Here is an 18,891-nt window from a genome sequence, read left to right as displayed (position 1 = left end):
AATTTTTTCTGGAAAAAAACAAAACAAAAAACAACAGTTCAGATGCATCTTGTTAAAACCCCAGGTGAATATGGTATTTATGCCTATAGTGAGTGAGTAAACTTCTCTCTGGCACTATAATAAACTTGTATCCTTTCTACTAACTAGATCTTTTTTTAAAAATTAAACAGAAAAACTAGCGGAGGATCAAACATCGTTTCAAAGCCTTTTTTTATTAGTCTTTATAAGAACAGGAATCACTCCTAATTAATCGATACACTACAGTGAGGATGTGATGAATGGTGCCTCACATGCTTGTTTGTCTCTTCTGGAGCTCCCCTTGTGTGTTTTTCTACATGATGTCAAGAGAAGGATCGGTTGTTTCAGAGGTCCGCTGACGTTGGCTTTGAGCAGTCATTCACTCTTTTAGACTGAGAAGTAACAAACAGGAAGCTAAAACCCTTTCCACCCCTCCTGTCACAATGTATAATCTTCATGTCTTCAGAGCTGGCTGCACAATAGTGTTGAGTGTTTTTCTTTGTTGTTTTGACAGACTTGTCTACATGTAAAATACTTTTTTAATCCTGTATTGTTGAATCAAGTATTATATAAACCATTTAAATCCTGCACACGCTCTCAGTGACATTTTTGTCTTCAGCTTAAATAAATGATTGATTAAAAGCACCCGTCTGAGCCACTACGGCCCACCGTGGGTGGCTGACGGGCTGGGAGGCTGAAGGTTGAGTCCTGGTTCGCCTTTTCTGGGTTTTTCTAAATGCCACACACGGAGGATTATGGTGTGAATGCGCACGCATGAGTCAAACCTTCTCCCCTAAGCTCAGTGGTTTGGTCGTTGCACACCACAGAGGCTCCCTGTGAAGATTTTCCATCCATCTACTAGATTTCTGTCTCACCGTGAACCTGTAAAATAATGAGCGGCCCGCCTAGTCCATCCCCGACCCGATGGTTCAAAGCCCTACGCAGGTAAAGTTGTTTGATTTTGCATTTATTATTTGTTTTTATTGTTATTTCTTGGAAATGGATAGGAAGTTTAAATATGATCTGTGGCCCGATGTTGGTCGGCAGCACTGTCAGTTTTATGCGCATCACCTGATTGGCTGGAGTTGTTAGGATTTCCTACTATCCTCCCTGCCTGTGGGGGTTTCTCCTGAGCGGGTGCCCAGGCTTAACGTCAAACTGGCCCATTTAAAGACACCAGCACTGGTGATTTATTTGACCCGAGTGAACATGAGTGGAAAAATCAGGGCGTGCTACGTTTGTCAGAGGAATGGTCGTTTGACATGCAGAAGGTACAGAGTGTAACGTGATGTGGATTAGAAGTATTCCTGGGAATGTTAACAGTTTGTTGTTCCAGGACGAGGCCGGGAGAACCCTGCTTGAGGACATACCCTCTGGAGTGCGTGGATCTGCTGAGGAGGGCAAGAATCGCCTTTCAGGCTGGACGGACCCTGAAGGAAGGTTTCAGACTGGCCCAGCTGGAGGCTGTGGTGCGGATGCTGGAAGAGCATGAGTGTGACTTTGTGGATGCTCTTGGAAGGGACCTTCATAAGGTACATCACCTGTCATCTTTCCAACTCTCAGTGAGAACAGGCACTGGTTCACTGCTGCATGACAACAAATTAGAACGTCACTGAATGGGTTATTTATTTCACCAATTAAGAAAAAAAAACATATGCAGTTAAATTAGATTATTAGGATTTACAGGTAATGAACGTCCCAAGTTTTAGTTTAGTTTAGTTTCAAGGAAAATAAAAATTATACATAAGTCCATTTACAAAGCAAATTTTTAATAGAAAATTGTATGTTATGGCATAAGACTTTAATAAGAACTACTTTCTTGGTTAATAATAATGTGCTGACAGACAGAACTAGAGACAAAGAAAAATGGTTTCTTATCCATGTAATACTTGATTGACGAAAGAAGTTATAGTAGTGTGTTCTGTTTTTACTTAGAAGATTAATTTTTCAAGTTTGAAAAATAATCCAAGTGTCCCAAGGAGTTGAGACTCTGAATTGGAAAGTCAAAACTTTCTCACCAAACCCGACATGTAAATCCAATATGGCTGCCTTGTATCTAAAACGTTCTGATAGCAACCAAAGGAAACTGTGTGCCTGTAGTCCTGATGAATTGTATTCCATTAAACCTTTCAATGAACTTGTAATTACATTTTATTTTTAACCACTCCTGACAGTTAAGCGCGTTGCTAAAGAATCTGACAGGGAGTTGAACGTTTTGTGTGTATGTATGTGTGTGTGTGTGTGTGTTGTGTGTGTGTGCGTGTGCGTGTGTGTGTTTGCTTGCTTGCTTAAAGCACAAGCAAGAGAAATAACTGCAGCCTATAGAGATGATTGTAAAGAAAAGCCCACTTAAAGGATGGCTAAGTCTGGATTCAGTACTTCAGCCGTATTTTACAAAAATGAACTGAAGTTCATGTTTGAAATTAAATATCACTAAGCATTTAATAAAACTGTGTGAGTTTCATCTTTTAAACCGAATTAATGAAATCAACTAGGTCACTCATATTTTAATCTGAGATGTACCTGCAAATATTGACTTTCTTCTTGCATTTATCGTCCGTTTCCTTTTCGTTTCAACCAGCCGCGGTTTGAAACGGTCGTGTTTGAACTGATCACGGTCAAGAACGAGGCGCTTCACGCAATCAGCAACCTGAAGAAGTGGATGGAACCTCAGTCGGTGGAAAAGAATCTGGTGGGAAACCCACTTCTCCAAAACATGGGATTATTCAAAACTTACACAACCTGAAAACATTCCAGTCTGACTGCCACAAAGGAATCCATTGTACAGAGTCCACTAAAGCAGATTAAAGCTAAGTTGCACCGACCTTTTAAGTATTCAGTGAGGGTCAAATCTTTCTTTCTTTTTTTTTTTTTCTCCTCTGCTCGTTTGCTCAGCCTGTAGCCTAACTTTGAAGTTGTTTGTGCAGTCCACCAGCTTGGACGAGTGTTTGGTGATCAGTGAGCCCCTGGGTGTGGTGTTCATCATGGGGACCTGGTGCAGTCCTGTCCAGATGTGCTTGGTGCCTCTGGTTGGAGCCATTGCAGCTGGTGAGCAGCGGCGCCGTCTTGTAACCTCACAATCCTGCAGAGAATCTGACGTTCACGTAGGAATCTCATTCCTGTAGGAGACTGTGCCCTCATCAGCCCCTCTGAGTACACCGTGCACACAGCAGAGCTTCTGCATCGTCTTATTCCTTTCTACTTGGATAATGTAAGTAAGCGAGCAGAGAGGACTGACTGCTCCAAAGGTCTTTCAGGAAGTTACACAATGTGACTTTGCCTCGCCAAAAAGTGCCTGCTGATGATGCAATACGCTGGAAAGTGGATGGAAAAAGTTTGTGGAGCATTTGCTGAGGTTAAAGAACCTTATGAGCTGTAATCCCTGAGCCAAATTGAATTTAAGTGTTAAGTACGCGATAAGCCACTCTCTATTAATTTATTTATGATTTAACGACTTAAATTATTACTGGAGTTTCCAAGGGGAGTCATTTCACCGCTTTACTTTTTTGAGCTTTCAAAATTCTTGGTAATCTGAGGTGCTGGAAGATAACCAAAGAGAGAAATACAATTTAAAGACAATGTGGTTACGAAAACTGGTGGGATATTTGACAGAGAGGCTCAGTGGGCAAAAACACACTGCTTTTTTCCCCCTTTTTTAAAAACTGTATTGTTTTTATATTGTGTCCGATGATTTTTTTTTCTCTAAAGCAAATAGATTTTTTTCTTATACATAAACTGAACATACAGTGCTGATGATTTTCCATCTGCAAATTTAAACTTGTGCATGTAATTCTGTTTTTAAGTTAATTGAAGTTGTTTGGCAAAAATTTTGCAAATTTCAAATGCATCATTAAAGGCCCACAATAAATGCGACATTCTTTCTTAAGGTGAAGGAAAGGAAATGTTTTTTTAATATAAGTTTAATTTATATTCGAGTTGAGTAAAAGCAATAAACTATAATGTTATGGTAATCATCTCCCAACAATGTTTAAATCAACTAAAGGACAACATACTTACTTATCAGTTTTTATCTTTACTCTCCAAACGTCATGGAGACAAATGTTTTGACATCATCTGTGTCTTCATCAGAGTCAGTTATCTTTTCTCCACTATTGTTAAATTAAGAGCACATCATTTTATTTAGTCAGGTAATACGAAAATAAGTTGAGAGTCGTTAGAACAAAATTCACCTCCATTTCTGTTGTCTTGTATAAAATATAACCATTAAAAGAGACACATTATGTAATATATATATTCTAAGCAATATTTTAATAATAATTTATCTTTAATTTGCTTAACCTTCAGAAAGGATGACATATGCATGAAATGCTCTTATACGAAATTTTTGTTTTCCTCAAGGAATGCTTCCATGTGATTCTTGCAGGCATCAGTGACTTGTCTGAGATTGTGGAGCTTAAATTTGACCATGTTTTCTTTACAGGTAACCACATCCTCACATTTGAATGTGTTTGATGGTTTGAAGTGCGTTTTAACGTGGCTGCCGCTCTTCTTCAGGAAACAGAGAGGATGGAAGCAGGATTGCCGTGGCCGCAGCCCGTACTCTCACTCCCGTCACCCTGATCCTGGGAGGAAAGAACCCGTGCTACGTGGACCAGCACTGTGACATCACCACCACCGTGCAGCGAATTGCATGGGCGCGTTTTCACAACGCGGGTCAGAGCATCATGGCCCCCAGCTACATCCTCTGCCACACGGATGTCAAGGCGCGGCTGGTGCAGGCCCTGAAATGCTGCCTGATGCAGTTCTACGGCCCCGACCCAAGAGAATCCCGCAGCTTTGGTCGCATGGTCAACCTGGAGATCTTCAACCGTACACGAGAGCTGCTGTGGAGATCTGGGAAGGTGGTTGCTGGTGGGCAGGTGACAGAGGGAGAGAAGTACATTGGTAGGGAAGCTGCATCCTTGACCTTTTATAAAACACTTCCTACGTATGTATGCACAATGCGATGAGGCTCTTTGCTTGCATTTGAAGCCCCAACAGTTCTGGTAGAAGTGGCAGAATCGGACCCCATCATGCAACAGGAGGTCTTCGGCCCGGTTCTCCCAATACTCACTGTAAATGACGTGGATGAAGCCATTGCTTTTATTAATAAGCAAGAGAAGCCCCTCTGTGTTTATGCATACTCCACCAACAATAAGGTACATCACAACAAGTGGAGATGCAGTGCTGGTCAAAAGTTTACATACAGCTGTCGCACACGTACATTTTATATTTACTTTTCCTTTGTTCCTGCTTTACTATTTCCAAGTCTGGTTTTGATATTTGAAATAAATGTCCTAAAGAAATATCCAACTGATCCAAATAGCTGCTTTCTAGATTTATTTGAGATAATTTTGATGAACTGTAAGGTCGTCTTCTATTCTTATGACACACTGGCAGCAAAATGGCAATACAATTTGAGCTATAAAGGCCTGAAAGCCTCTCACTGACTAATTCAGACATACTTCTCGTAACTTCTCTGCCGTATCTAACCGTAAAAAAATTGTCCAGGCAGCATTCTGCTCGGCCGTGTTGACAAGGCAATTTTCAGTCAGGCTTGAAGTTTGTAACTTTGGAGGAAGTTTTTTTTTCCTGCCTACTTGAGGCATTTCTCTTTAAATAGTGACACTCGTGATTCAGCAGTGAGCGATTCTTAGATATTGCTAGGCAATGCCAACAGGACAGCGATCATTAAAACAAGTTTTGTAATTAACTAAACAGGCTGGTGATAAACGTGGAAAGCCCTGACATTAACTAGGCTAACTACTTCTTCAGTTTCTCAGAGTAAATTGTGATCATGCGTTGACCTTCTTCGTACCGCAGGTCATTTCCAGACTCATGAGTGAGACCTCCAGCGGAAGCTTCTGCTCTAACGACTGCATCTTTCAGAGCCTGATGGTGGCTTTGCCATTTGGTGGAGTGGGTGAGTGTGTCATGTCACATACAATGACATAAAAAAAAAGAAGAAAAAGTAACAGTGCCTTAACGATTCAATGAAACATTTTCTTGAAGGCGCCTGTGGAATGGGGTCCTTCCATGGTCGCTACAGCTTCGATACGTTCTCACACAGAAAAGCGTGCTTGCTTAGAGGGACGCGGTTCGAATGCGTCACGTATCTGCGGTACCCACCCTATGAAGACCGCAATCTATCTCTAATGACATGGGCTTGCACGCTGTCCCAGAAGAGCCAGGGCTGGTGCCAGATCATGTGACTGTCTCAAATGCTCTCATTAACCTGCAAGAGGAGAAACTATAATGGGAAATATCAAAACTAATTCTAATCAGACTGAGAATATAACCAATGTGGAATCAAAAGGTTAATTTAAATTATTTTATGTTTATTTGATGAATTGCTGAGCATACTGTGTAAAATTCAAACTTTTGATGTACATGTACTGCTTAGCTGGTTTATTTTGTCTTGTGTGTGATATTTAAGAAAGAATGCACTGAACTGAAAACACAACTGGAATCCATCACTGTAGAAACAAGTGCAGACTCTATTTAACAGGCGTGTTCATTCAGATCTCCTGTAGATCTTCTCCTCTTTGGCTTCCTTCATGGCTGCGTATCTGGCAACTGTGAACAGGTAGTCGCTCAACCTGAATGCAAAAAAAAATAATAATAATAATGTTTGGACTTTCATCAGATGTTTAATCTGAAAGAAAGGTACGCGTTTTTTAAAGCAGATACTTTAAATATTGACCTGTTGAGGAATTTTGCAACATCTGGATCTGCCTCCCCTGAACGCACAATTGGAGCAACACTGTGCAGAAAAACACAGAGCTGTCAGAAAACACAGTAGCAGTGAAATAAGAATAACATATCGTCTAAATCTCTGTGTCCTGCATGTTTTAGATGTTAGCCTGGTTCAGCACACCTGAATTGAATAAATAGGTTTTTGGAACGCTCCTACAGAGCTCAGCGACCTGCTGAGGAATCAAGACATTTAAATTAGCTGTGGTGGAGCAGAGAAACATCTGAAATATGCAGGACATGGGTCCTGGAGGACCTCGGCTGCAAAGCAACACTTAAACCACAAACAGTTGGGTTTAAACAGCTTGTAAAACGCAAAATACACAAGCGAATGCATTGGGAACGCTATTCTAAAATAAAGATTTATCAAACACGACTCAGAGGGTGAGGAACAATTTATATTCAGTTTGTTTTTTTTCTCACATTTGCTGATAAAACTGATAAAGTTTGAAAATATAGGTTTCCTCATTAATTAATTAATTGCACAACCATTGATTTTAAGAAATGAGGAATGTGGTGGTAACCCCTTAGCAATCCTGTTGGTCTGGAACTAAGATGCTGCTCTCTTACTGGTAGATTTGAGGTTATCATTATATTATAATAACCATTTCAAAAGCATTTCCTTTGTTTTAACATGACATATTTTGTAACTATGATGCATTCAAAGTGATCCATGGTTTGTGGTAGGAATAGATGGGGCTGACACCCACAGTAAAAGGAACATGTACATGGAATCAGAAGCATGCATGTCATGATCTGGTGGTTTTTTAGACCTAGTACTTAATTTGCTATGTACAGATATAAATCATGCCAAACGCAATGATGGATCTGGTTAAGCAACATTGAACTGATTATTATTTTTTGATCACAACTGTGTGTGGTGAAACTGACCTGCGCTCCGCTCTCCGACAGACTGTCCGAGCTAAGTGCAAAGCTGCGCTGCTCTTCCCCCCAGACTGTAAAATACAAATATGAATAACCTAATCATTCATAGGAACATTCAGTATCTGCAGAAGAAAAGATGCTTACAGGTAAAATGAAGTTGGTCAGCGGTGGGAGTTCCTCTGTAAAATGATCGATCCATGTTTCCAGATCAGTGATTGGCTGAGGACTGAACTTTGTTCTCTCTGGTAAAACAAAAAAAAAAAAAAAATTACATCGGTGATGAAAAATAACGAGATCACACCAGCCTGCATTTGCATACTTTTGTGGATTTCTCTTGCAGACGATCGAGGAGTAGCAATATTGGAGCCCACATCTTGTAAAATACACTGGATCTGCAATAAAATAACATGTCTTTAATGCATGTTGATTACTTGCTCTTTAAATCTAATGAACGTTTTGTGCTGAAACTAACCTGTGCTCTGCCTTCGGTCTGTCAGAAGAGTAGAGTGCAGGCCAGTTTCAGCACATTAAATAAATTTGACGTGAAAATCAAACCTTATCCAGCTGATCTGTGAACGTGTGACCTTTGTCAAGACAAAACTCTCGTGCCAAACTGTAAAGTCGGATACAAAAGTGAGTCAGACATACTTAAATATTTTCAGCAAATGCACTGATTTATATTTTAATTTTGCATTTTTTAATTCTTGTCCACAGCTGCAAAAGTACATCTTGTATTTGATATTTTTCAGCAATCACAGCATGTCACCAACTCCACTTAAACTAAGGTTCACTGAAACTGAGATTTATTTTCACCACTAAGGACTTTCGCATTTCCCCTGTAAATTGCAGCAACATAGTTTTAGTTAATACTTCTTTTTCTGCATGTTTAGTAGAACCTCACTTGAAAGAGAAAAATGCTAAAATATTGGTAGTAACTCTAAATATAAAAACATTTCGCAATTCTTTCGTTGAAATGTTAAAAGCATTACATTAGTATCCTCTCACCCTGTCAGCAATATTTTCATGGAACATTATTTCCCTTAAAGTTTCATTTGTTTTCTATTTTGGAATTTGCATTTTTATTGAGCTCCGAAGCAGTTCATTAAGATGCATTGCATGCAGGGTTATTTTTCTTTTCTGATAACATAATTTTATGCAGTTTTTCTACTGTCTGACAAAAGTGCTTTAAATACCCATGTGCATACAATGATTTAATAGTGCAATAATACATAATTTACCCTATAGCTGATGACAACTCATCTGTATTTCCCAAAGCTTCGAAAATGTGATCTTCCTTTGGCCTCCTTTCTCCAGTGAATGTGCTGGAGAAACCTGCAAATCAGGAATCTAGTCAGTTTTTTCTTATTACCTTAAAAAAAATAACCATAAATGTTTGGGATTTTTTGTTAGATTCTTTTGATAGACCAACACAAAATAGTAGTCTTTATAAACATAATAGAAAGCATCTGTTGTTTTCAAATTGTGTTGACATTCTTTATTTGAAGTATAACTGAGATTTGAACAGCTGAGCTCTCATCCCGATTGTTTTTTTTTTTTAAATAGACACATTTTTAACAATGTATAATGCCAACATATACACTAATTTAACTGAAAGGAGAGTCTGGGTCACAACATTCACATGCTTTTATTTTGCCTATAAGACACAAATACATATGCAGATCATGTGGCTTTCAAACATACATGTACATAAAAGAAATCACACAAATTTCTGCAGTCTATACTTCAAATATGGTTGAAACCAAAGCATTAAGATGTCTTCTTAATTGAGTTGACTTACCTTTATCTCCAGTTTTGGTGTATATTTTAGGTGACTTGACTTCTTCAGTGGCATAACTGTAGGAGAAAAGAAAAATAATTAAGATGGTATTGTTTATGAGCAAGAATAAAATCTTATGAATGCAATAATGACGCAGAATATAGTTTTAGGGGCTATTTGTTGTGCTGGTGTAAGTGGCAGGAGTCAGAAGAAACAACACTGTAAACACGTGAGCTCACAAGCAGTGCTAAGAAATACCTTCTGTCAGAACACAGCGGTTTAGGTGTCCAATGTTCGCTTATGAGCCTCCTTGTCCGCACAAAACAGCGGAAGAGAGCATGTCTGGTAATAACCGATGTCATAACGAGCTACAAGGTAGCAGCTAAAACTGAACGCTGTTTTGTAACGAAGAGTTTTGTCCCTCAGCCGCGTCCGTAGTTTGTAGGCGTTTCGTTTTCATCGCACGATTGGTCAACTCATCCTGTCGTAGGCAGATTTAGGGACACTGATTGGTCGGAAGGAAACGTGTTGAGGCAACTGAAGCGGTGATTGGGTCCTGAGGCGAAGCGTAGGGTTGTCCACATAATGCATGTAGCTATGTGTAAACTGTGTTTTTAGCTGCATTGATAACTGTCAGAGCGTTAGACTGGTGCCTAGTCACAAAAATGCATTGTAAAATTCTTCAAACTTTATTCTGTTATTCATGAAATTAAACCACATATTTGTAGGTTTAAACTATCGCCTTGTTTGTGCTACCTCAGCGGATTAACGCCAGCTAAGCCTGTCTGTGGTAACACTGTAAGTGAAAAGTTGAACTTGAGAAGATTTCAGGCTGTGAAGCTGCCAGAAAGATGGAGGTGAGAGACTGTCTGGTTTCTGCTCCTGGAAAGGCGATCCTCCACGGGGAACATGCTGTTGTTCATGGAAAGGTATGATACTAACACACATTTAAAACCAAACTAGGATGCTGTCAGCTAAGCTTAACATTTAGAAAGCTTTTACGTTCGTGCATTTTTATTGGTAATATTAAATTATGTGGGAAAAGGTTTGATTTACATCATACTAGTTCTGATTACGTCGCAATTGTGACTCTTTATTTCGTATTGGGATATTTTAAAACACTGTTGCAACATGATATGTAGTTTTTCAGTCTGTTGTTTCATAAGGCATTAAAATCAGACATAAAATGTTAAATGCAACTCAGCCTAATGCAGTTGAATTATGAATTTTCTGTTTGATTTTGGAAAAACTAACAGAAAAGTCTTAAAAGTTAAAATATCAAGAGGGAAAGCTGATGAGGGCTTCCTTCCACCAACCCTGACCACTAGGGCTGGGTTGGATATAAAATGGTCTAATTACACTCCTGATTTTTAATATTGCAGTATTGTAGTACTGTGAAATGTGAACTGACTTGTATGTTTGTTGTTGCAGGTGGCTCTTGCAGTAAGTTTAAACCTGAGAACATATTTGCAGTTGAAAGCGAGGTCTGATGGCAAAGTTTGCATTAACCTACCTAATATAGACACATTTGTCTGCTGGGAGCTGTCCGAACTGAAACAGCTGACATCATTTTTAAGTGGTAAGAGAGGATTTTTCACACTGACACATTTAGTTCAAACCGATGGACTATTTTTACTTTTAGATTTTAGCTTAGTTATGTACTCGGATCACATTGAGAAATTCAGAATTGCCTATTCAGATATATTTTCTTTCACAGACAATTAAAGAGGCCCCCTTTGGTCACAAAAACATCACATTAACAAGTTAGCTTGTTGAAGAATAGATACACTGCTGAAAATGATGTGTGTCTGTTTTGTCCACCTGCATATTAAATTGCTTCTGTTTCTTTAAAATATTACAAACAGATAAAAAAGAAGAGATGCAACGTCTGGATGCTGAACTGGTGAAGAGACTGCGTGAATTTATTGGCGTGACCAATGGAAATTTAGACAGTAGCGCTTCAGCAATTTTGGCCTTCCTTTACATCTACCTGTCACTTTTTGGATCAGGGTGAGGTATTTCTATTGTTCTTCACATTTTATAGAAACAAGACTCATCAAAACTATCAGATTTTTTTTTTCTCACATATTTTTAAGGTCTGCTGAATTTCATGGACATCTATGGTAATAAAAGCACCAGTCACTACGAAATGATGACTTATAGATGTTCATGCCGTCTTTCCACAGGCAAAACATGTGATAATGTTAAGCTTTTGCTATTTGCAAATGTCAGATGTTGCCAACTACCAACTGTGTCTGTTTGCAAAGTATATTTTAGAAACATTTTATTAAGGAAATGTTCACTCTGCTCCATATTTGTCCTACGTGTGTTATTTTTTTTCATATGATTAGGGGAGTGATGAAGGCCCTTATCTAAAATGTGTAGCGGGTGGAGAGTTTTCTGACAGAGGTGGTACAATCTGACAACAATAATATTAAAACAATTACTTAAAATAGAATTAATAAATAGATTTTATTGATATCACAGTAGTACCACAAAATGTTGCAATACAATTTTAAATCCATGTCAAACCCCCCCCCCCATCATCAAGGTCTGTACATGTTGTTTTTGGGCTAATCTGAAGACCATATGAACTTTGGAGGCCCGACTTTGCAGAAGGTTGATAATTTCCCGCTCTATCATGTACATATCTGAGTTTCCTTGTTATAGTACCACAATCAGCTGACTGTGGAATGTTGGGTAGGTAGAGAGAAAAATTCATGACTCTACTTATTGCATCTTACTAAAGCACCAGACTACAGTCCTCTGAGCTCTTTAGAGCAACCCATTCTTTCTTCTAGAAACATTCTGCAAGCCTATATGCTGGATTTTATACGTCTGCATCCATGAGAGTTAATGCAATACCTGAACTCAGTGATTTAAAGGGGTGACAGGATACCTGATGGAGTGTAATGGTCTATGTAAATGAATATGGTCTTGTGCTCATGTTGCTAAATGCTATGAATGTATAAGAAAGTGATGAGTACACGCCTTGAGGTTTATTGCACTCGTTCAGGCCTGGAGTTTTTCCTTCTTTGTTAACAACCTTAATGTGGTCCTTTATTTCTTTGTTGACATGGATAGGTTGATTGGATGAATTAAAACACACGTAAAGAGAGACAGATCGGTGACCTCTGCAGCCCGAGCTGCTGGGAAGATTCTCAGGCACATTAGAGCTGCAGGTTGTTGGAGGGTTTAATCGGCGCTGACACAGTGCTGCTGTGTCAGAGCGAGGTGAAGGATTTCTGACAGGATGGCCACTAATGAGAGTCAGGCACTGGGCCACTCTGCACCCTTTTAACAAGTCTGGATGGGTTTTCCCCCTTGAGAGCAGAACCGGACAATTAGTTTAGAGTATTTTTCTGTCTGCCTGAAAGCAACCACTCTGAAATGACATAGACAGAAATGTCAAGTTTGTTTCTGCTGTATGAAGTAGTCTATGTGAGACTGCATTATTGGTCTATAATGAAAATAAAGCCAGTGCTGTAGCTGAGTTTTTGTGTGATGTACTAGCAAATTAAAACAAAACAACAAACATAGTTGCTGTTTGTCTTAGCTTTATTTGTATGTAGTTTAATTAAACACCAACTCATTGTTTTATGATTATGTTTTCAGAGATATGCCCAGTCTGACGGTGTCTGTGTGGTCAGAGCTGCCGACCGGAGCAGGACTGGGCTCAAGTGCTGCTTATTCCGTGTGTTTAGCTGCAGCTTTCCTCTGTGCAACTGGAAACATTCCCACTCCCCTCAAAGAGTGGGAGCAGACTGGCAGGTAAGATCAAGGTTTCATTGTATGAGCTGGGATTTTGACTTCAGCAGTAATTTGCATCAACAGAGCAATTAGTCTCTGAGGTTTGGTCTAAAAACTTCTAAATGACCAGAGTGAATAGCTTGATGCAATTTGATAGAAAAGAGTTTTGTATTGTTGGCTTAATTTTATTATTATTATTATTATTATTATTATTTTTTTTTACAGGTTATCTGTCTCATATACTGTCATGACATAATGATAATTTTAATACATAAAAAAGTTGCGTGCTGCAGCTTCAATCTGAAATTAACTGTCGTTTGATTATTTAAAACACGTGCGAGCGCTAGGGGAAACTTGGTACTTCCGAACAGTGCCTCTGTAATTATTCAATTTAACACACAACTGCTTACCTGTCTCTGTGATTGCTCATTTAGCAGCACCCTGTGTTGTTGTAAACTGACTGCAGATGGTGTCAGGAGGATCTGGAGCTCATCAACAGTTGGGCTTTCCAAGGAGAGAAGATCATCCACGGAAATCCCTCAGGAGTAGACAATGCTGTAGGAACATGGGGTGAGATTGAAAAGTGTTTAACATAACATATGGCGCATGAAGTTGTACTCCCCCCTTTTCCTCCCCCTTTAATACCAGTAGTTATACTATTATTATTTTATCAACAGTTTACAATATCGCCATTTAAAATAATCTTTTAAATGTTTTTTCTACACATAGGTGGTATGCTGAGATTTTTAGCTGGAAAGATAATACCACTGAGCAGGTACTGTTGGAGTACTTATGAATGTTTTGGTTAATAAGTCGATTTAGGAAGATATGCTCTATATTTTTAGTAACAAAAATCAAACTTCCTCTGGAAAATCATCCTCTGATTATCAGGTGACTGAACTCTCTAATTTTTGTTGCTGTCAGGGTGCCGTTGCTGAGAATCCTCCTCACTAACACCAAAGTACCACGGAGCACCAAGGTACTTGTTGCCAGGGTGAAGGACAAAATTAACAAGGTACTAAATGGTTTTCCCTCCCCCGTGTGTTACTTGCCGACACTATAATTAATATAATAGGCAGTGCTTTTTCGTGGCCGATACTCCAGGGCATGGGGTTGAGTGCCTCCATAAAACATTAAAATTAAACTCTCAGCCAGCACCCCTGTGTGCCGTTGCCTTGGCGACACCAGCAGGTGTGCAGCTTTCCACCCTGGACAGAGATTGGGCTTGTATGGTGTTGTGCCAATATTGGACACAGTCGGAGTCAGACCTGCCAAATGTGCTGCCCATGTGCAGTATGTCCACTGAAATCTGCTGTGCAGTTCTAAATTTAAACGCATAAAAACATTACTTTTTCACAAACCCCGTGCAAAAGATGTACGGGAGATGTTAATCTGCCTTTGTTGTTGGCCTGTTTTTGTTTTGACCTCCTGCAGCTTCCTTCCATCATGATCCCTGTGCTGGATTCGGTCGATGCCATTTCCTGCACCTGTGAGAAAGTCCTAACAGAGATGACTTGTGAGCCCATCACAGGAGACCACTATAACATCTTAGAGGTACACTTTGTTTTTTTGTAATTTAAATAAAATATAGATATTGAAAAACGTGCAGTCAGAAGTACAATTTAATTTTATTTGATGAATAAAATAAAAGGTGAAAACAATGGAACCCCAGTGCAAATATTCACATCAACATACTGTTGTTTATCTCTCATGACCTGTATCTTTACTGCTTTTTTAATTTTTTTATTTTTATTTTATAGGAGCTAATTGACATCAACCAGCATCATCTGAATGTGATTGGTGTAGGGCATCCTTCTTTAGACACGTTGTGCCAGGTTACAGCGGCGAGAGGGCTTCACAGCAAGCTTACAGGAGCAGGTGGAGGAGGCTGTGGCATCACACTCCTGAGACCAGGTGCTGCACAATAATGGTTCTTTATTTGCTGTTGTAAACGTGCAGAATTTAAATGGTTAACTATCTAATACCTTGCTACGTCTGTGCTCATTTTAACAAGCATATATCATGAAATTTACTACTTATCTTTTTCAGCTGTGTTTGCACTTATAGTTTAATTAATTTCTATGTCTGAAATTAGGGAATATTTAAATAAAAAAATAAAAATAAAATAAATAAAGGTGGACGAAAAAAAGGCAGCCAATAACAAAACTGAAAATAACTAAAGAATGATGACATTACTATGTCGAATCAACAGTGACATCAGTGCAAAACAAGTCTCCAGCTTGAATTTGAATTCATAAAGTGGAGATTTTTATCCTATGAAGAAAAGTCAGAAGAAATGTTGATTTAGAGACGGGAGCCTGGAGACTTAACAGACCGGAAACCTTCCCATTGATTTAAAAGCTCCTCAAAGGAGACTCATTTTGTCTGTAATCTGTCACAGTGGTGAACAAATGTGTGGGACAAAAATCCAATAAAGAAAACCACTCTGAAGGCTCACCCAGTTAATTATCTTTCAGCTCTGAGTCTGTCGCTACACCCAGATTTTGGGTTTAATGATGGAATATTTATTTATTCAATCATGCCATCTGGAGAAATCTGACAAAGAGGATAGAAAGTACAGTGAAAGAAAACCTTTTCTTACCTGAAAAACTGACTGACTGCTCCAGCTGTCTGGGTTATTTGGGGTGCTCTTTCTCATAGACTCTAATGCTCAATTGTCTCAAATTTTGAGTAATAAGTGGGTGAGACTGAACTCGCCAACTTTTCCCACAAAAGTGCTCACACCATTTTTTTTTTTTCCTGTGTTGTCTATAAATAGTCTCTCATCTGTTTGATATATTCCAAATCTTTTCTGTCCAGAAAACATTACATTATTTTAAGGAAAATTTGCAGGCGGTTTTGTGGTCATCTAAGTACGAAGGTACATGTTCAGTTTTGAGGATATGCTTAAAAAGCTGCTATGTCATAGAAAAGTGTGTAAAATTCTTAGTCTGCTTCGACAGCCAGTGAAATGGTTGAGACTGGCTTAAAAATGTGACATTTTGAGGTTGAAAAATAATTCAAGAGAAAAGAGTGTTTTAGTTGTTGCTTTTAGTTCTTAATATTTCTTTTGGCCTTCTTATCTGCACTGATCGTCAGAAGATCAGTCAGAGAAAAAACATTTTCAAGGTAATGGAGGGGGCTACGGCAGAACATTCATGTCATGCCTCTTGATATTGTCCTTTGTAGATTTTAAGGTATGCTTGTAATTTTAAAAGTTGCATTCTTTTCGCCCCGTGAATTTCCTTTTATTTATTTAATTGAATTCCTCCTTTCATTTTCTAACTAAACATTCCTTGTGTCTTTGGCTGCAAGATGAGCCCAAATTTTTATTGATTCATTCCAGTGCAAACATGGAATGAATCAATCTGTCTTTTCAAAACAGCCATCCAGAAGAAAATTACTTTTTATCTCCATACTCTGTGTTTCTAAGGCAAGCTTTGCCAATCATATTGAGTGTTTTTTTTTTTTTTGTCTTGTTCATAGTAACCCATTCTGCCCATTTCGCTTTACAAATACTTGTCTAATAATTTCAGTTTAACAGTTTTTAGGTACGGAAATCTCTCTGTGACACTAAATGTTCTGTTTTCCACAGACACTCTCCACCTTTTCTCAGATGTAGGGATTGTAAGGACAATGCATGATGAGAGGAATTATAGAAAGCACATATACATATGTGTGCTCATGCACTGAACCAATCAGAAATGCTGTGTTCAGTCTGTTTATGCCTGCAGCTTACTGAATTTTAATAGGTTCTCAATCTCCTAAATAGATTTCCAAATACTTTTTTCTTCTCATGCTTTTGTTTTTGAATTGCAGCTATTTTAAACACTTTTACATCTGTCTGCTCTAAAGCTCATTATAATAAAGCCCTTAGAAGAAGTTATTTTATCTCCGTCTGTAGGAGCTGCGCCTGCACCCTGAGGATAGACTGTTATGGAAAGAAAAAGGATGTGAGGTGTTTTACAACTATCAATGGTTTTTTGAGTTTGTTGCAAGCTTTTTCCATTTTGGCTTCATTTGTGTTCAGTATAAATTAGCATTCTACACACTTTGCAAGAATTAAATCATTTTAAAATGTGATAAAAAAAAACCCAACAACAATCAGATCAGTGATGTTAAAACCACTAGAACTGACAAGAGTTTTCTTTTGTGATTACTTATTCAACTTTTTAAAAATTGAATTACTTTCTTTCCTTTCGCGACTAAACATTCCCTTTGTGCCGCACTCTTTCGGGTTTTTATTTGAGCAGAGATCTGTGACATATTTGACGCTCAGGATATTGTTTCATAACCTAACCCTGTTCTCGCCCATACTCTTTACATCTTTGGATGTTGGATCGAGAGTTGCTCTGTAAAACTTAAGATATTGTTTTACAAGAAGATCCATGTTTTAAATGTCTCCACTGCTTTCTCCATAATTTGTCTGCTGTGCTCTTTGGTCTTCATGATGCTGTTTATTCATTAATCTTCTCTAAGAAACATTTGAAGCTTTCATGGAACCATCTTAGCCTGACCTTTCTTGTCTGTTGACATTATTGTTGGTTCTATTTGCAGAAACTGATTCAACGACTGTTCAGGGGACGATGAAGGACCTGAGGGACTGTGGCTATGACTGCTGGGAAACAAGTATTGGTGGACCAGGTGTGCAGCAGCACTTCCCTTCCTCTGTTAAAGAGGAAATTATGGAGGTTTTAAACCGGTACTGAGGCCTACTGGTGGCTAAGCCAAAAGGACTGATTCTTACACTGTGGGACTTCTAGTTGATGTCTCAAAACCTTTGATATACTTAACAAATAATGGGAACTGGGAGAATGAAAGAAATAATGTTTCCAATTGATGTTTTTTGACTGAACTTATTTTTTTTTGTGTATTTGACACTAATCAACTGGGCCTTTTTGCACATTGGAGCATAATTATTACATGCAATGATGTATCTGTACTGTAGATGGCAGCAGAGTGGCACATATTGTTTTAATGAATCAGGATAGAAGTAATACTTTAATGGATTAGTTTAATAACATTAAATCCTCACTTCTATAATTTTAACAGGGTCAACAACTTCTTTAGTGAATGTAATAAAACTGTGTGAGTGATTTTTTTTTTTTTTCAGGACACATCAGTTACAAAAAAAACAAGTTTGTAAATTCAAATGAAGGATTTGTTCTGGAAATTGATGCATGCCAGATTGAATATAAAAAAAAAAACAAATTGATGTCTAAAGTGATGTTTAAAGTGAAAATCTTCAGCCTCTAAATCATTTTGTGGTTTTATTTATCAAGTTAAAGACTAACAGGTTGTGTTGTTTTGCTAATGAAGGTTGCAGAAAGGAGGACAGCAGGCGTGTGCGGCCTCTCTGGAGGATCTGGATTAGCATCACTGTGCTGTGAATAAACAACAAACAGCGTCCCTCCGAGTTACACAGACACACAACAGCTTTTCCAAATTCTCCGCCACTTTATTGCTCATCCTTTTAAGCATTGCAAAATATGCTGCAAATAGCGAAGATGCAGCTGACTGATCTGTCTGGAATAACCCCCCGATTTGGGGAAAAGGTCACCGTGGGAGTGAATATCCATTTCAGTTTTTTTTTTGTTCTTTCAAATGTCATGAAGATTGAGAAGTCCAAATCTGGCTGTGTACGTGAATAAACGACATTCGTCACCCCACCCGCATTCCCCCCCTGCACCCCCCCCACACACACACCC

The 18,891-nt window shown here is 38.6% G+C and overlaps 3 protein-coding genes across 6 annotated transcripts; 2 read left to right on the top strand and 1 right to left on the bottom strand.

The window, feature by feature from the left end:
* The first annotated feature begins 699 nt into the window (after nucleotides 1-699).
* aldh3b4 (aldehyde dehydrogenase 3 family, member B4) lies at nucleotides 700-6,527 on the top strand. Of its 3 annotated transcripts, none has more exons than XM_007559181.2 (10): nucleotides 700-963; nucleotides 1,355-1,550; nucleotides 2,600-2,710; nucleotides 2,946-3,066; nucleotides 3,144-3,229; nucleotides 4,378-4,459; nucleotides 4,534-4,923; nucleotides 5,011-5,177; nucleotides 5,842-5,941; nucleotides 6,031-6,527. In XM_007559181.2, the coding sequence occupies exons 1-10, from the start codon at nucleotides 911-913 to the stop codon at nucleotides 6,228-6,230; spliced, it is 1,506 nt and encodes a 501-aa protein (XP_007559243.1). In that variant the 5' UTR covers nucleotides 700-910; the 3' UTR covers nucleotides 6,231-6,527. The 3 variants fall into 3 exon arrangements, with proteins under 3 accessions (XP_007559243.1, XP_016530387.1, XP_016530388.1); XM_016674901.1 differs by lacking the exon at nucleotides 700-963 and adding an exon at nucleotides 985-1,289; XM_016674902.1 differs by lacking the exons at nucleotides 700-963; nucleotides 1,355-1,550 and having other exon boundaries at nucleotides 2,620-2,710; nucleotides 2,776-3,066.
* On the bottom strand, nucleotides 6,340-9,896 carry mmab (metabolism of cobalamin associated B). 2 transcript variants are annotated; one of them, XM_007559183.2, is made up of 9 exons: nucleotides 9,692-9,887; nucleotides 9,455-9,510; nucleotides 8,895-8,988; nucleotides 8,212-8,269; nucleotides 7,976-8,048; nucleotides 7,801-7,898; nucleotides 7,663-7,727; nucleotides 6,722-6,781; nucleotides 6,340-6,617 (listed from the first exon to the last, which is right to left on the bottom strand). In XM_007559183.2, exons 1-9 carry the CDS (start codon nucleotides 9,793-9,795, stop codon nucleotides 6,533-6,535), a joined length of 693 nt encoding a protein of 230 aa, XP_007559245.1. In that variant the 5' UTR covers nucleotides 9,796-9,887; the 3' UTR covers nucleotides 6,340-6,532. The 2 variants fall into 2 exon arrangements, with proteins under 2 accessions (XP_007559245.1, XP_016530390.1); XM_016674904.1 differs by lacking the exon at nucleotides 7,663-7,727 and having other exon boundaries at nucleotides 6,534-6,781; nucleotides 9,692-9,896.
* Nucleotides 9,897-10,033: 137 nt separating this feature from the next.
* On the top strand, nucleotides 10,034-18,393 carry mvk (mevalonate kinase). The gene is made up of 10 exons (XM_007559179.2): nucleotides 10,034-10,362; nucleotides 10,865-11,012; nucleotides 11,299-11,443; nucleotides 13,049-13,204; nucleotides 13,650-13,753; nucleotides 13,913-13,958; nucleotides 14,108-14,198; nucleotides 14,618-14,737; nucleotides 14,944-15,097; nucleotides 17,741-18,393. Exons 1-10 carry the CDS (start codon nucleotides 10,285-10,287, stop codon nucleotides 17,890-17,892), a joined length of 1,194 nt encoding a protein of 397 aa, XP_007559241.1. The 5' UTR covers nucleotides 10,034-10,284; the 3' UTR covers nucleotides 17,893-18,393.
* Nucleotides 18,394-18,891: the final 498 nt, after the last annotated feature.

The sequence above is a fragment of the Poecilia formosa genome, unplaced genomic scaffold (assembly GCF_000485575.1).
Source record: "Poecilia formosa unplaced genomic scaffold, Poecilia_formosa-5.1.2 Scaffold103, whole genome shotgun sequence".
Taxonomy (NCBI): Eukaryota; Metazoa; Chordata; class Actinopteri; order Cyprinodontiformes; family Poeciliidae; genus Poecilia; species Poecilia formosa.
This window is presented reverse-complemented; position numbering and strand designations above follow the sequence as displayed.

Bases quoted from the DNA above. Each gene is read 5' to 3' on its own strand.
- mmab (XM_007559183.2), bottom strand. From the start codon at position 9,795: ATGACATCGGTTATTACCAGACATGCTCTCTTCCGCTGTTTTGTGCGG. The intron at 8,989-9,454 runs GTAAGTCAACTC...CCTGATTTGCAG, and splicing joins CACCAAAACTGGAGATAAAG to GTTTCTCCAGCACATTCACT. The intron at 8,270-8,894 runs GTAAATTATGTA...CCGACTTTACAG, and splicing joins GAGTTGTCATCAGCTATAGG to TTTGGCACGAGAGTTTTGTC.
- aldh3b4 (XM_016674901.1), top strand. From the start codon at position 1,228: ATGAGTGGAAAAATCAGGGCGTGCTACGTTTGTCAGAGGAATGGTCGT. The intron at 1,290-1,354 runs GTACAGAGTGTA...TTGTTGTTCCAG, and splicing joins GGTCGTTTGACATGCAGAAG to GACGAGGCCGGGAGAACCCT. The intron at 5,942-6,030 runs GTGAGTGTGTCA...ATTTTCTTGAAG, and splicing joins TTTGCCATTTGGTGGAGTGG to GCGCCTGTGGAATGGGGTCC.
- mvk (XM_007559179.2), top strand. From the start codon at position 10,285: ATGGAGGTGAGAGACTGTCTGGTTTCTGCTCCTGGAAAGGCGATCCTC. The intron at 10,363-10,864 runs GTATGATACTAA...TTGTTGTTGCAG, and splicing joins ATGCTGTTGTTCATGGAAAG to GTGGCTCTTGCAGTAAGTTT. The intron at 14,738-14,943 runs GTACACTTTGTT...TTTATTTTATAG, and splicing joins ACCACTATAACATCTTAGAG to GAGCTAATTGACATCAACCA.